We start from the raw sequence: 16,915 nt of genomic DNA on the forward strand, positions 1-16,915 counted from the left end.
ATATTATTTCTTTGTTCTAGTAACATTTCAATTAATTTCGTGCCGGCTCTATTTTTGTTCACATTTTTGCCTTTCACACTGTAATTAAATAACCTTTATATAACGTTACAAAATTAAATTTTAAAAAGAATTTCGCGAAATTGCTTACGTTAGCTCTCGCGTCGAAAATACGGAAGGAAATATATTTTCGTTGTCATATTTTTTAAGCTGCATCGCTGTCACCATATTTCATTAAAATTAACTATTGAGGTGAACTCGGGTGGAAGATCTAGACTTTCTTGGGAAACTGATTTTCTCCTATAGTTCGCAATAGAAAATAAACTTTGAATCACTTCGATATTATTTTCTAACTGAAATCTTTATGTTTTGCTTATAATCATGCTTTCACTTATCACTAGTTATTGCCCGGGACATCAAGCTCGTGGACTTCAGTTTACAGAGCACGGTGGTTCCCGTTTCAGTGGGAATGCCAGGATAAAATGAAACTTTGACCTATTTTTTTTTTATTATCCATTAAACCTTCCGTCTCAACTTAATAAAAAAATAGCCAAATTGGTCCATCCATTCTTGAGCTATGCGCTTACCAACATTCATTTTTATTTATATTGATTTAAAAATGGTTGTAAACGAGCACAAAGAGTTCTTTAAAAATTTGTAGCAGGCTTCATGTTCACTTTAATTAGGAGAATGTAATGAACATAATTGGTGTCAGCACATTTTATGCTAGACTTAAACCCTTCCTCCGTTCCCCAGGGTAACGCGATAAGCCGACCACATGTCCCCTTACCTTATTTATAGTGGTTAGGGTTGCAGGCTCTAACGTACCGAGCCCATAATTCAGTGCACAAGGGAGGGCTAATTAAACGCCTAACACATTAAAACTCACCTTCCTTTAAGCTTTTTAATTTCCTATACATAGATCATGCGGTGTTAGGATTGGACAATCAGTCCAAATATAGAGTGTTGCACCAGGAGTAAACACACAATTTCCGTGTAGCAAATGGGCCGTTTTTGTTGAATGTCAATCGTCATATAGCCTTGCTCAACGCAGTCTTTCGAGTTACGAATTGTAACGGTGAAAGGCGTCTCGTGGTGGGGGCAGTCGGGCGCACACTGCTCACGCGCCGCCGCAGTCCGACGTGAATACTCGAGTGTGCCGTGCTACCCGCGCCGCCCCGCAAACCGCGAAACAAGTGAACAACTTTCGCGCCAACATTTGAAAAAAATACGAAATTTATTTGTGCATGTGTGTGTGACGTCATGAACAAGTGATGCTGGTCAATCTTGAAAACAATTGCAAAATGTTTCTGTGTTTTTGTCTCGTTTTTTGGAGCGCTCTTTCGCCGGCTCTGGCCCAAGGTGAGTGGAACAATGCACAATCCGTTCCTTTACTAAAGAGAAAAACCGCGGTTGCAACGAGATACTGATATTAGATAGCTTTAGCCTCCATTTATATTGCTATGATATGTAATAGAGCAGTTTGCGTAACTTTTTAGAGACTCGAGTCCAAGTTGGAAGTCGTTATTTGGAATCACAATAATGTTTCCATTTGATTTATTATCGTACCTTGTAGCCATTCAAGTGAACAGATCCTTATGCTATAGACACTAAGGCTTTGTGGTCAGATTTCGTCAACTTATGACTCAGAGTGGACAACCTATTTTTGTGCGTGACTACTATCCTTTATAAAATTTAAACTTAATTTCATTTCTGTATTTATATTTTTATAATACTGATTTATTTTCGATGTGCAAAGGAACTACCGGTGTACTTGAAGTTCCTAACAATCACTTAGAATAACTTAAGATTCTAGTGTTATGAAGGTCAAATAAATACATTCAACAATTAACAACTTAGTTGGAAATAAAATCATAATACGCTCGCGTTATATAAGTAATTAAGAGCGAGTTAAACTTCCATAAAAAGTTGAACAATTAAGGAGCTGACAATTATGTATAGTTTACCCACAGTAGAGGTGTGATTTCAAAATAAGGATGACGTAGATTTGCATCTAATTATTCCATTGTTCAGGGATTATGGTAATGTGTCGCGAATTACGTGAGGACCCCTAGACCGTGACGAGCCGGTGGTTCTGCATGAGCATTTTTCCTCCATAAACGTTCGCTTTTACTTTTTATATGGCGTACACCCATCAATTATGTATGATATTGTATATTCTATAGGTCTACACTGCTAATTCATGCTTTCCACTTGACAAATTTCAATAATAAGCCTCGAGCCGGTCGTGTTAGAATGTGGGCTATAATTTTTAGTAATAATAAAAACCCGTTTTCTCACAACCGCTGCCCAAAAGTAGTTTATTACCAAATCAATTTTATGTTAGCTTCTAGAATGTATTTAAAAAGCACCAAATTCTTTCTTTAAAGATCGATAGAATTTTATTTTATAGCAACATAATTATGCTTATAATAGTACTGGATGTGAAAAATAAATAGCCACACTTATACACGTTTAAAAAGGTTTGAATAAAAAAAAGATTTACATTATTCTCGCCCCATTGTTTTTCTTTGCTTATTAAGTTTACAAAGTAAATTAAAATGCTCATAATATTGCGCAAAGCAAGTAAATATTTATATCAGTTCACACAAGTAAAGCAAGGGCAGGCCGCTAAAGTTTTTAGCAAAAAATATTACTAAGGTCATGCAAATTATAACATTTAATTATTCATAGCTAGGCGGTGGTAACTAGAAGTTATGCTTGTTACAATGCCTTCGACCAATCTTTAACAATGTCTGTTCACTTTCTCTGCGATTAAAATCTCTATCATTATATCGTTCATTTGATAACTAGCTTGGCTGCATAAAACCTGTTTGCTACTAATAAAATACAATCAATTTTTAGTACTATCAAAATATGAAAATTTATTTATTTTCTTAATCATTATATTTAATTAAAAAAATCAAGGTAATTTTGAAGGATACATTTTTTTTGTTGTCATTCATGTTCAATTCAGTATCATTTTTTTATAAATAATTGTGCGTCAGTAAGTATTTAGGTACCTATTTAATCGTAGTTTCAACTAATGACATATCCTCATTTTTGATAAATTAAACAAAACGTCGAAATCTTAATTCTAAAACATAACATAAAAACAAATAAGTTCTAAATTTAAACTTGTTTCTGTGTTTCGAAGTTATTAAACATGTTTTATACGATAATCATTATTTTTAGACTTACAAGGATACTTCTTTTAATAAATTCATTTTTTAATCTTTATTCTTTGCATAAAATTGTGTAGTAATTAATAAGGCAAACATTTTCAAAGAAAATGAGACAATTAGTGCTCAAAATGGTTATTTTCTTTAAATATTGTTAAAGAACTGCAGAGGGATTCAAATAACAGGCTCTTGGATTCAATACGTAGGTACACTGATTTTATCGAAGACTTCACTGCACTAAAATCAATATCAAAAGTTAAATGGCATCCGATAAATATTTTCCTTTGCCACTTCCATTTTCAAGGTCAAAAAGCTTTCCTGGGATCGACTTCAATAATTGCACTTGTTGGAATAGAAGGAAAAAAAACTATTATCAAACTTATCGCAACGTTCTCAATTCTGTTACAAAAAGTGGCACGAGTCGTTCTTAATGTATAGTCAGGGAGAAAAGTAAAAAAAAAACTGATTTACAAACAACCAAAAAGTTTTCAAACATCTGAATTATTGGTGTTCATCAAGTTGTAACGATATACCGAATTTAAATTCTCAGTCCCAGTCCTAAGTACTTGATTGTATTAAAGAAGTGTCATATCTGATATTGTTCGTTGAATTCTGTTGGTGACTGTACACAAAAACATTATAACAGAACGAATTGCAAATTCTAGTGGACTCGATCGAGGTTGAGACCGACACGTTTTACTGAGCCCGATGGCGGTGTCAAATAGACATTGATACTTTAAGTACAAAAAATGTCATGGAACGTAACCTCCTACGTTTTTGGAGTCGGTTAAGATGATATTGATGTCGATGTGGCTTTAGTGCCAGTATATTGTTTCAGAAAAAATTGACAATTATTCAATTTGATTTGAAAATTAAAATATATGCCTATTTAAATTTCCCGCTGATTATCGTACTATCGCAGTTGTGTTGTAGTAAATGCTATGAGTTTAGGTATCACATTATTTATTCGATCGATTCAAAGTATTGAAAAGTTTGACATTCAATATGGTGCGGTTAGGATTTTCTTGTCTGTAAAATTTTACTAAACCGACATAAATATTAGATGTGACTTAATTATTTGACACGTTCATCAAAGTTATCATTTTATCAACGTTAGATCCAGTTTGACCGAAAAACGTGATGAATCCCTCATCTTAGTCATAAATTTAGAGTCCATTTCTTTAATTGCACAGATAAAAATACGAATCGAATTATGAGAAGAAAAAAATCAATATCTAACTGTATTTTGCAATAAATGTGAATTTAGTCACTCTACTATTAAGACGTCTTTTTTATATTATTGAGACCAGGCGCGGATCCAGCCCTCAAAAAAGGTTGTGGTCACAGCCACCCGAATATTGGTCAAATACGAGTCAGAGTTTTAACTCGCTTGTGATCGATATAGTGCATTCTTACAAAGGAGATGATAATAAAATAAATTACTACTGACTGTGGAAGTGTGACGTTAAAATTCTATGAGGGTTGTGGGCATGCCCATCGTGCCCACAATAGTGGATCCGCGCTTGATTGAGACATGCTATCATTAATATTTTGACAAAGCATTTATTTGTCATTATTTTGAGTTTGACAAGATATAAACTAGCCAGCGTTCTGTGCACTACGTGTCACGGGTTCGCACCCTGCTAAAGACAAGAATTTGTGTGAATGATATTAAAAATTAAAATATTGAATTTTTGTTCTGAGCCTGGGAGACTTTGTGCATGTACCTTGACTGTTGCTGAAATCTTCCGCGTAAAATAGTTACTGCGGGAGTCGTCACTTAAAAAAAATATGATGTTTTTCTTGGGCTCTATGCGAAAGTGCTTATTATAATTAACACATCAATAAAGACTACCTAACCTAAAAACGTTGAATGTTTTGAACTTACTATAACGTTGGCTATATTAAACGGTGTTATTATAATAGGAAAATGTATTCGACATCAACTCGAGTTTTTCTTAATACCCATAGCAAAACTGAGTATACACAGATATAAAAAATCTTGCAATTAATTTCCCTGTCTCAGTCAAGTCTTTGTTCAACAAAACTGTCGTTAAGCAATTCAAACTGTCTTTGCGAAGCTTCATGTCCCCATTCATTTTGTATGGCATCCGAAACTTTTGACTATTCCTCGTCCGTTTTCATAACTCATTCTTTCTCAAAATAACTGGTGTTTTTAGGTTTCCAGAGCAATTTGTAAGTACAGTACAAAGTGATTTAAATGAAGTTTTTATTTGTTCGTTCAGCTGTATAATGAGGTTGTTCAAGCAACTCCAGACAATAATAATATATTTTGTGTGTTTCCTAAAACTATCGTCTATTTACTACGAAGATGAATTTTTAAATAATGTTGTAAACTTGAAACTACTCTCCTCTGCTGGCACGGGAGCTTTACAACTTCCCTGATTTTTTTAAGCAGAAAATTAAAACTTATTAACAAATTCCTTTTTTCGAAGCGAAGTAAAAATACCAATTTACTCTATTTGAATATTAACGCATTTTCGGTTCCAACCAGAGTCAAACAGAACACTGCACTAGAATTTAATTATTTTGTAAACAATTATGATATTTTTGTATTTAATAAGTCTACTGCTCCAAAATATTCAGATAAAATCATCACAAAATTTTTATTATAGATTTTCTTTGAACTCTGGAAGACTGTCTTTTGCCTTTTCGCCGTAAGGTTTTTGCAAACGAGTGTACAGTTTGCGGCCACCTGTTGTCCTCGAAATCCCCTTTCCAAACTTTCATTACGCATGACCGCTCAAGGCCAGCAACTGACGTATAGTTTCACTGTTTTAGCGAAAGAGGTGGGCAGGAGTGTGCAAACAAAACTTATTACAAAAAAAATCAATTTATAATAAAATGACAAGTATATTATTCGGGCTTATTTAAATAGTTGAGTGGACAGTGCCCAGAAACAAAGTGATACCTATTATAACTGGTGCTTTAGATTGAACTGGATGAATGAGAGACGCGGGGCCTCAAAATGCACATGATGGAAAAAGGAGAGTCGACGAGAGCCGGAAAACTGGGGACGAAACTAAAATGACTTTCTAGAAAATTCAATTCCCATCATAAATTCCGATCATGGTTACAAATGATATTTTTTAATGCATAAACAAAGACAGTTGTAATTCTGTCTTACGCTGAGTTTTAATAACAACTGAAATTAGGAAATAGTAGGCTTTGTTTTGTTTTCATATACATTTGTTACTTACAATTGCAAAAACACACTCTGCTTCGTACACATAAATTAGCAAAAAAATATCCACGAATAAAAAAACAAAATACAAAATGATGAAATCACTTTGTGATAGCAATATAGCACACATTTCCAATAACTGTTATTCTGAATCAAAGTCAAAGTCGCCAATTAATTGTAAATTTTATCGTTTTCCACGAAATTGTTAAAACATAAAGCAACAAGGAAAGAACAAAGTGATTTAACAATATGGTTCTCGCGATGCATATTTCAGTTTTTCTTTGAAACATTCAATATGAACGTGAGTAAATTTATCTTTATCAATTGGCATAGAAAGTTTTTTCATGTGATACCTTTATTATAATTTTCACCTGATAACTTATAATATATTTGTAAGGTTTAATACTCAATTTTTATTAAGTTTTTTCTTAAATGGCTCTCGCTTTTAGGACTTTGATATTGTGTCGAGGGGTTTACAAACACACAAATTACGTACACAAAGACACCCAGACACAGAACAAGCATAAATGGATCACACAAATGCTTGTCCTAAGCGGGGATCGAAACCGCGACGTTTTGTTTGGCGTGGTGACCTCAACCACTCGGCTATCCGTGCAGTCAATTGACTTAGCTTTGAGTACTTAACTACCCTTCATCTCTTATCCCCGATTCACTTCACTAGTACTATTTTGTTCGTTATATCTACGCGATCCATGTTATTTTCGCATTCACGATGATTGCTGCATAAAAATTCAATGCATGCAGATTGCATAGTAACGTTAGTTTAAATCAATCGGAAACTATTCTCATGTGAAGACTAAACGAATGAAGTGTGTAGCCCACATGGAGGGTATGTCGGAAATGTCGACTCGCTTTTGTTTTGAACGGTGAAACTATTTTTAATAACAGTTTTTGGGATTCACTCCCAAAGCCTATACGGGACTGGTATCTGTTTGTCCGAACTATACGGGCCGGGAAAACGAGAAACAGTACTGAAAAAATTCAGCTCTTTTACGAAGTTCATCTCTAAACTGATAGAACCAGCATAATATTTGGAAAGTAAAACATCACGTTTTAACAGTATTTTCTATACAATGTTTTATAAGATTGCAAAAATGTTTGAATTATTTTTAACTTGTCACCTTCTCAAATAGATAATAGTGGCCAATTTACAATAAAGACTAATGATAGACATGACGTCACGACTAATTTTGTACAATATTTATTAAGAAAAGTGTTTACTCTCGTTGGATACAGACGTGGTAAAACTGCGACCTAATATTTATTTCTAAAAAAGGTGCAAGAAAGGAGTCTTAACAAATTAAGTTCGTCGTACTAGAGACAATTGAGAACGTCACTCAGCAGAGAGCTAAACAAATTCCAAAAGATATCTACTCACCGTAATTGATTAATATATTAATACTAGCTGTTGCCCGCGACTTCGTCCAAGTGGTTAGAAGATCTTGAACCATTTTTTCATCTCACGTAACGGAAACCCTCAAAGATGAATAATTTTCCCCTTTTTTTAACATTTTCCATTGTATCTTCGCTCCTATTAGTTGCAGCGTGATGTTATATAGCCTATAGCCTTCCTTGATAAATGGTCTATTCGACACAAAAAATTTCAATTCGAACCAGTAGTTCCTGAGATTAGCGCGTTCAAACAAACAAACTCTTCAGCTTTATATATTAGTAGGTATAGATTTTAGTTCTAAACTTGCTCCGCCTGCTTGCTTACGAGCGTGGTTTCCAGGTCATCGAAGGATTGGATCTAGTCATACTTATTGTCGAACGGTGTCAGATTTTACTCGGTCAAAGCGTTTCAAAGGAACTGAGCGCTGAGCAGATTTTAAGCTCAGTTCCTGCACCTCATTTTATTGCAAAATTAATATCTGATTTCATAATAAATTTTAGTTCGTTATATTCTCGTTAAACTAAATAATTTTAGTGACTTGTTTGTGGATATTTCAGGCTATTTTTGGAATACTGTTATTCAGTGAAATAGGTTTTAGCTGCTGACATTTAGAATGTATTTTGCTGGCTAATGCACTTTCCTATAAATAAACTAGATTGTCTAGCATTATAGCAATTCAATAGTAAGATAAATTACTGGATGGTTTTTGCTGAGTTTGATTTGCTGAAAAATTGAGAAAAGAAAATACTGTTTCCAAACTATTGGTGAGGTGTTTATTGTAGGTTGTGATCCTATCTTACAATAGTTTAGAAAAAGTATTTTCTTTGCTCAATTTTTTACGCGGGTAATCGATATCTCCCAGGAAAAAGCGGGAACCCACCTACTCTTACTAACTAAACCTGAACCTGAAACCGTGTAATAGTCGGTACATGACAACGCATAGTTTTCACTCAAAAGAAAACGTTCACCTTAGATAAGAACCAATGAAGGTTTTAATTGACAAAATAAGCCCTATTTCAAACCAAAATCTTTCAGTACCTATTTAAACAGTAGTTATCACCAGCGTCACTTAGCACAAGCGTTTTCATAAAACATTAAAGATAGCGACAATTAACAAATGGCAGCATATTCGCCGCGTTATCCCGTGCATTATTAAACGTGTTAAATCGTTGACGGTGGGACAATTAATAAAATAATCCTACACGACAGCGTCACGGATACGGATGAAGTGTTATTTTGATTATTGAACAATTAATTTGTAAAATCATAACATAAATCGTTTGATTTTTTCCCTAGCCGTATCCAATTGCTGGGCGAAGACCTCCCTCAAATCCTTCCACGATTCTCTATTCTGGGCCGCATGGCGCCAGTCCACCAGGTAAGCGTTAAGGTCGTCTCGCCACCGCTCCTTGTATATATTTCAATATTGTAACGTAGTGTCCATGTCCTTCTTTACAGTTCAATCTATCAGTCGCATCTACAAATATAAGTTAAACAATTGCTCAATCACATTTATTACATAGACTAGCTGTTGCCGGCGACTTTGTCCACGTGGTTAGAAGATTTTTTCCACATTTTCTATATTCTCTTCGCTCCTGTTAGTCGCGGCGAGATGTTATATAGCCTATAGTCTTCCTTGATAAATTGTCTATTCATCACAAAAATATTTTTCAATTCGAACCATTATTGCTATCCTGAGATTAGCGCGTTCAAACAAACAAACAAACTCTTCAGCTGTATATATTAGTATATATAGAGTATAGATTAGAAATGAATACGTCACATAAAAAAAAACATTAACAGTTTATCAATAATATGTCACATTTGATATTCAAATCAGAAATCGCAAATAAAATCGATCCGATCCGATTATAAATTGATACGTTTACCGGAACTTGTACTTTTCTCAGAGGTTAAGCTGATTCGATACAAATAATCGATTATGTTAACAGACATAAGCGCTTCCCATGAATTTTCTATAAACGTTTTGTATTTTTGCTTTAGGAATACCTATTCGATATGAAACATGAAGTGATGTTTTTTTAGTTGTTGTCAAATAAAACAAAAGAGATCGTTTTGTTCGAATTTTTTTTGCTGGAAAAAGGAAAGGTGGCTGCAGAAAAAATCTTGGTTAAAGAAAATGAGACTACTTACTAGCATAGCGGAGTTGTTTCGTCCAGCTGCTTGCAAGCCAAGGGAGAGTACCACAAGCAGATTGCAAACCTTAACTAATCGGAGAGGCGCTGTAAGATGAAGAAAAATACTTTGAACAATATATTTGTATCAATTCGAAGTGTATTGTAAATAATTAAATAGGCACATAAATCTTGAGTTCATACGTCAATCGGTCTGTATTAATATTACATGTACTCATGGGAGAGCCAAACCCATCCATTAGGTTACTTAAGCGGATTACTAATAATTCTTTGTTGACAACAGCAACATTTATAATAAAAATATTTTTTTTTTATATTTTTTTTATAATTTTACAAAAACATAGTTCAAATAAATTCCCATTTTCCGTTTTCTCGAAAGAGTTTTTACAATTTACTTGTTTTCCACTTCTAGGAGGGCTTACAGTATTTTTCGCGGAAGGAAGAGAAAAAAAAGGTTTACCTTAACATAAATTAAAAGCCTTGCAAATACAAGTTGGAATCGCGCAGGAGAGGTTCCGCGTCTTGTAAGCTCTACCATTTCTGAAAGACCTTTTTTTTTCGTTCCGGTTTCTCTACTTGTACTGAGATTCAGAATAGGGATGATGACAATTTTTTTTTGCAGTGTCCTTCTTGCAGTTTTTTGTGTAATGGATACGTATTTTTTTATTTGTCCCGCAAACATGAATTGACCAAATTACAGTGAATGAAACTTATGCGTGACGTCACGATTGAGAATAAATTCGTTACGTCACGAACCCCCTCTCCTAAACTTTAAAACAGTTAGTACAGTAATCTTTGTCAATTCTAGTTTTTCTGAAAAAGGAAAAAATACGTGTCGCATACTTTTTAATTATCTAACTGAGGGACAAATGAGGTTTTGTCTTTTTATACCCAGTCATAATCCCTATAAAAATAATTCCTGTTATTTTTTTTCCGCCAGCCTGTCTTTTTGCTTCCTTTTAACGTGGATTCGAAGTTAGCCGGGTTTTGATTGAAAACTTTTGAAGTTTTTATCAAGTGTCGGGAAATGCAACATATACATTAACGGCCATGGTTCTTGATTTTCACGGCTTCTTGGAACCATTTTAACTTTATATTTCCACACATTGTGGATGCAATCAAGTTACTTTCGACTGCGACAATCTGACTGACAACGAAGTCACCCTTTAAGGGTTCTATTTTTCTTTTAAGTTACGGAATCCTATTATTCAGAGAATATTATCCGACCACTGCGACATCCTTTGCGTTTTCACCGAGTTCTTTGAAATTCTATATTTGTGTAAGAGAAATAGGAAAAAATATTACGAAACATGTTTCAGGAAGCCAGACCGAGCTGGTTTTTGCTTTCTCATTAATTGAGATTATCTCATAACAGACTAATTAAATTAAAACAGCTTTCAGAGTATTTTTTTATCTTTTTATTTTTTTCAATAGCTCATACCTGGTGTTGTTTCCCGGTTTCTTAACGCCAATTTTGATTGAAGCGTTTTCTTCGAAAGTTTTCTTCGAAATAAGTGATAAAAAATACAAAGACGGGAAACATATGTTACATCGGGATGTACGGAAATGCATTGTCTGATAGACGTCCTAGTTGAATGAAAAACAATTTACTGGAAACTATGTCCCTGGTCTAAAGGTGTGTTAAATGACCAAAAAGCTTCCGTAAGCCTATAATTTTATGGAAACTTTTTGGTTAATTTTCTTTACCCGTAGGTAAGTGACGCTAATTGTGCATCACACTTGATGTCGACGATTCACATCCTTGCATTAAAAAAATCCAACAGCACTAAGCATTAGTGTAGTACCTAAACATTTCTTTACAAATATGTTTAACAAGTAAATCTAATCTAGAAAATCTTGGGTTATAAGTTTACATTATAAGTTACTCCTATACTTATTTAAAATTTTACAAATTAAAATGAGTAGACGAGTAAAAGTAAATATAAAACTAACTAAAATTATATTTTAGCTTGAATGTCAGAAAATTACATTTTCAGATACACTAAACAGCGCTATATAGCGCTCGATGCATGTACTCATTGGACATATCAACTTGGGGTCTACTAACACTCTAGCCCGTGTAGAAGGGAGTCACTGCTCTACAACGTGTACAACGGCATCTCTTTCCCACAACTCCAAGACTTGGTTTCTAAGCGGTTTTAGATCCACTGATTAAAAGTTATTTACTTTCACGTTGTTTACAATTCTCTCACGTTACATGATGGAGCGAGAGAAATCTCTTTCACATTAATTACGTTTACATAAGGTGTTTTTATTGAAGGTTTAGGTACGGATAGCATGGTCTCAAGTTACACTGTTGTTGACTTTAAGTTAGCCTCTTTAATGATGTAGGAAAATCCTAGAAGGATTTTCATCACATTGTAAAGGTGGAAATTACTTGCTCATACACGTAGAAAAGTTGCGGACGAGTTAGAAAAACAACCACCTTTATGATCATCCATCATCATCGGCTCATATTCGTCCACTGCTGGCCTTCCCTAATGTCACGCCATCAAGATCTAATCTATCTTAAAAGAAACATGCAACAAAATTATTTCAAAAATTTTATTCTCCTTGACTCCCTTCATCTTCTTGATTTTTTTGAGAACCTAGACGTAACTTACTTTTGTTCACCCAAATTCTTTTGGAATATAACATTTCAGCGCAAAAAGCAACTGCTTTAGTTAAAAAACCCCAAAGTCAAACGGAAGAAGCCAACAAACTGAACTTCACAGGGTGCTGTTGTTTCGGGAACGAAACATGTTAATTTATCAGTTTATCTTTTACGAGCACAAGATAGGGGTGCCCTACTTTACTGGAAAACACGGCGACGCCTGAAGACAGTCAACCCTTGTTATGTACATGAAGCTAATAGCTTTTAGTCCACTTTTATTTTGTTACAGATAAAGATCGCGATCTTACTGTTTTTGATAAAAGCGAAAGACAAAACACGGTCGGAGTTCGAATTCCTTTTGTTATACTAAGTGGTTTGACCCATTTTATTTTAAAATGTTGTTTTAAAGTTTTTGAAACTAAAAGAAAAATATGGCGGTACTTTAAGGGATATAGCATCTCTACTCTACTCGACTTCTTACTCTAATTTGAATTCTAAATCTAGAAATAATTTTCAGAAAAGCTTTAATACTTACACATCCAATAATATGCGGATGACGTCATTCCACGTACATATTAAAATCATTATCATACATGGGAGTCGCCATGACATTTTGAATAAACTCAAGCGAGTGAGCACGAATGTCACGGCTGTAGAATAATTATCGATAAGTTATCGCTGAAGGTTTTACAGGAGTTACAGGGTAAAGGCGTTATTCCTGTATGTTTGAACTAAGATTTTATCACTGTATTCTGAGTACAGGGTAATATCGTTGTTCGTGTATGTTTTATCAAAGATTTGTACATTATGTTGTTATGTTGATTTGTCTATTATGCTGCATGTTTAGATTTTATCAATGACGTAAGGAACTCAATTCCGATGCAGTTTTCCATATCACTCGAAAACTGAAAATCAAGTTTGATTTTGGCAAAAATTACTTTTGGTGGTTTTGAGATTTCGCTCTCATGTTTTATTCTTTGGTGTAACCATTTTTCATTTATTTTTACTAATAATTCTTACCTTAACGCAAGACAATGTAGGAACAGTGAACGTTGTGAATACAATACTGTTGTACTGTTTTGCGGATGTACGTTCTGAACTATCGGATTATTTGGGTTTAAATTACAAGTCTGTCTCCCACACACATATTTTAGCTACGAACTAAAATAGATGTTTGAAAAGGGATATCCTTGATGGAGAGGAATTTGAATTCACGTGTAGCGTAAATGCAATTTATTTTGTAATTATTTTTCTCAACTAGCGTTCACTTGTGTTCCTGTGCCGTGAACAAGAATAATGTTAGACTTTCTAAGAAATTCACCTAACAGTGTACCAAAAATCGATTGTGGTGTGATTTTATCGATTATCGTAAATTTGTAATTAAAAATATGATTGTGATATTTTCCAATTACATTTCTTTTTAATGTGCCTGGATTTTATAAAAAGAACTGAGCTTTAAAGTCCTGTAAATTTATTAAATGTCAACTGTAGGTAAACAAAGTGGCCTTTTGAATTCACTTCGGCATGGAACGAGAGCTCTACACCAACAAAGCGTTTTAGACAAGCAAAGAACTAATTAATTGATTCTGAAATCAAAGCGAATGAACATTAAATGTTGTTTGACTGAATTCCGCTGCAGTAACTGAAGAACTGAGTACCTTGTAACGCAGAACTGTGAGTGATGTGGGAGAGAGATGATGCTCTACATTGCGTGTACTTACATCTCGCTTGCACGATGACAACAATCCTTATTGACCATTGTGGCCACGAGCTTTGAGTGCAAACGTTATTAATGCTTGCAATAATGCATGTAGATTCGTTTTAGAACATAGAAAAATAGAGGGAAGTGGCTTAGATTGTCGATCAATTTAATAATTTGCTCTTTAGTTTTTATTGCTTGTTGTATTCGACGACAATTTTTTAAAGGTTCCAACCCAAAAAATCTATTCGTCAACCTGACAGTCTATCGTCAGGCTATAATCTCATGAACCGTGATAGCAAGATAGTTGAAAATTGAGTTCTTGCTTAAAACAAATGAAAATAAGAAAATTTGTAAGAAACTATCAGCGCCACCAATTTGACCGCAAACCGTAGAAAAAAAAACTGTACATTGGATTTAGTCGTCAAGTTGACCTCATTTTGGGTTTATCTAATTTATGCTAAGATTCACTGATCGGCATTACCATAAACGCGCGTAAACTAAGTAGCACTTCTTTCTTCTTTAATGTTCCATGTTGGGTGACAGTTGTAAGGCAAACTTTATTACCTTCACAATACACGAATTCTAAACTTGATACCTTTGGTTCGAAGCTCAACATCGTTCTGTTCGAAGTTATACTCCTATTCAATTATAATATCCTGGTACTCAAATTTGCAGAGCATTTGTTGGTGCTGGAACTATTTAACTTTTTGTACTGAAAGTTTTTTTAATCCAGATTTCCTCAACATGTTTTCTTTCGCCGTTTGTCAGTGGTGTCACAGGCTTATTAAGAAAATTCATATCACTTTTTTATGATTCATTGGTACTTTGACTGCATTCGGATCGGACCTCTCATTTCTTCCTAAAATCTAATTAACTGGAGGATATGTTTTTTTTACGTATTTAAAGCAAGTGTGGTAGTGAACCATTACTTTAGACTGTGGTGGCTTTAATTGTTTTGTAAAAAAACAATGTCAATACTAATTTATAACACATGTGTAGTACTAATATGATAAAATAAAGGTTGTCATATTGAATAAAAATCTCAGGGTAGCGATGAGATCATTGTGTGGGAAGCTTCCTCTGACGTCACGGAGTTAGAAATAAATAAAACTGAAGTTAATCATATTTTACAGCAAAAGTGCTATTTAAAAATAAAAGGTTACTTTTTTTCATATGTCATAGGACTTTATTACGTATCTATCATGAATATTACGTCTTTTACTTTTTCTGTAAAAAGCCAAGCGATAGCAAAAAGCGTCGAATTATTGCTGTCAAAATGATAATTATTAATTCATATTATGCATGGGCAGACTCACAAATCCGTTACCTTACTTAAAAATTTCTTGAAGATTTCAATACTTAATACTTTATTTAAGTAGGATTTTGTTGAAAATTGTTGTTTGATAAAAAAAAATCTATACACCTCCTGTGATTGATCGTTATGCCGCTTATTATAAACACGACAAACAAAAGCAATCATTGCACAATCGTCGCTATGGCGTCGCAAGATACATAATACCGCCGGACATGGGGAAGTGTCTCGTCCACCATCCTGTAATTACTCCCTTACACTTGTATCCCGATATTTTTCTGCTACTCGTGCGAGCCCGTTACCTGATTAGGACTTGCTCTTATTTTTAGCTTTAGCGATCGGAACTTTTTCTTTAATGAGAAAATGTTACGTATTTAGAAAACGTATTTGTATTTGCAGGCAATGTAATATTTTTCTGATTTTCAAAGAGTTCTGCTTTTTCCTTTGATTAACTTATTTATGGAATCTTTGATTAATCTCTTAATTAAAGTTATATTTGACGTAAGTTTCTAATCACTGACTTTGAAAAGAAACGGAGTGAAATCATTTATTCTGTGTATCGAATATATCATTACTTTGAGATCTTTTTTTAAAGGTCTCTGAAGATGACATTTTCTATCTGAGTAGGTTGAGAAAAATTCTACCTTGAGAAGAAACTTAATCTTTGAAACGACCTCAGCGCTGTCGCTTTTAAAGTCCAGAAAACTGTTGAAATTCGAGTATAAGTGTATGGACTATTGCTGAGTATAATTGAGAAAAGTACCAAATAGATCTGAGTAAGCCTTGCCAGCAAGTATGCATGGGCTAGCTCAAAGGACTCTACCATTTCGGCGAGAGCCAAACCTCTCGACACACAACTTAACAGGCAGTGACTACCTAAAGTTTGAGGCAACTATAAATGTCTCCAATGTCGCGTACCTATACAAAGCACTAAAGAATAAATATTAGAATACTTATAACACAAACAACAACTGCAACTGACCTCTTCAAACCGGTTTCAGAATTTAAGTAGGTTGTCATGCTTTTGGTCATCGCACACTTATCACAAGGCTGACATTTGTCACTTTCCGACTTGAGGTCTTAAACGTTGTTAATGATGTATTAACAAAGGTGTTTCGTGACTTACTGCTGAGTTTAATTATAATCGCAAGATGTTTAATTGACATTCGTGTTCGGGAAGTATTTGAGGTTATGAGATCACGACTGCTAAGAGCTCGTGTTTTTGTGGTGTAGAGTTGAGTAGAATATGTATCAGCTCACTGCGTTTGTTTGTGAAATCAATCTTTTTGGATGTAATGAGTAAATAAATTTTGATTATTGGTTTTCTAGACTT

At 34.2% G+C, this 16,915-nt stretch overlaps 1 protein-coding gene across 1 annotated transcript in view; it reads left to right on the plus strand.

Moving 5' to 3' along the window:
- LOC113508525 (CUB and sushi domain-containing protein 2) overlaps positions 1-16,915 on the plus strand; it is a 150,564-nt gene continuing 133,649 nt past the window's right edge. The window contains exon 1 of the mRNA XM_026891624.1: positions 1-1,359. Within this exon, the coding sequence (XP_026747425.1) occupies positions 1,272-1,359 (88 nt within the window). The 5' untranslated portion in view covers positions 1-1,271. The remainder of the gene's footprint in view (positions 1,360-16,915) is intronic.

This window comes from Trichoplusia ni, chromosome 1, assembly GCF_003590095.1.
Source record: "Trichoplusia ni isolate ovarian cell line Hi5 chromosome 1, tn1, whole genome shotgun sequence".
NCBI lineage: Eukaryota > Metazoa > Arthropoda > Insecta > Lepidoptera > Noctuidae > Trichoplusia > Trichoplusia ni.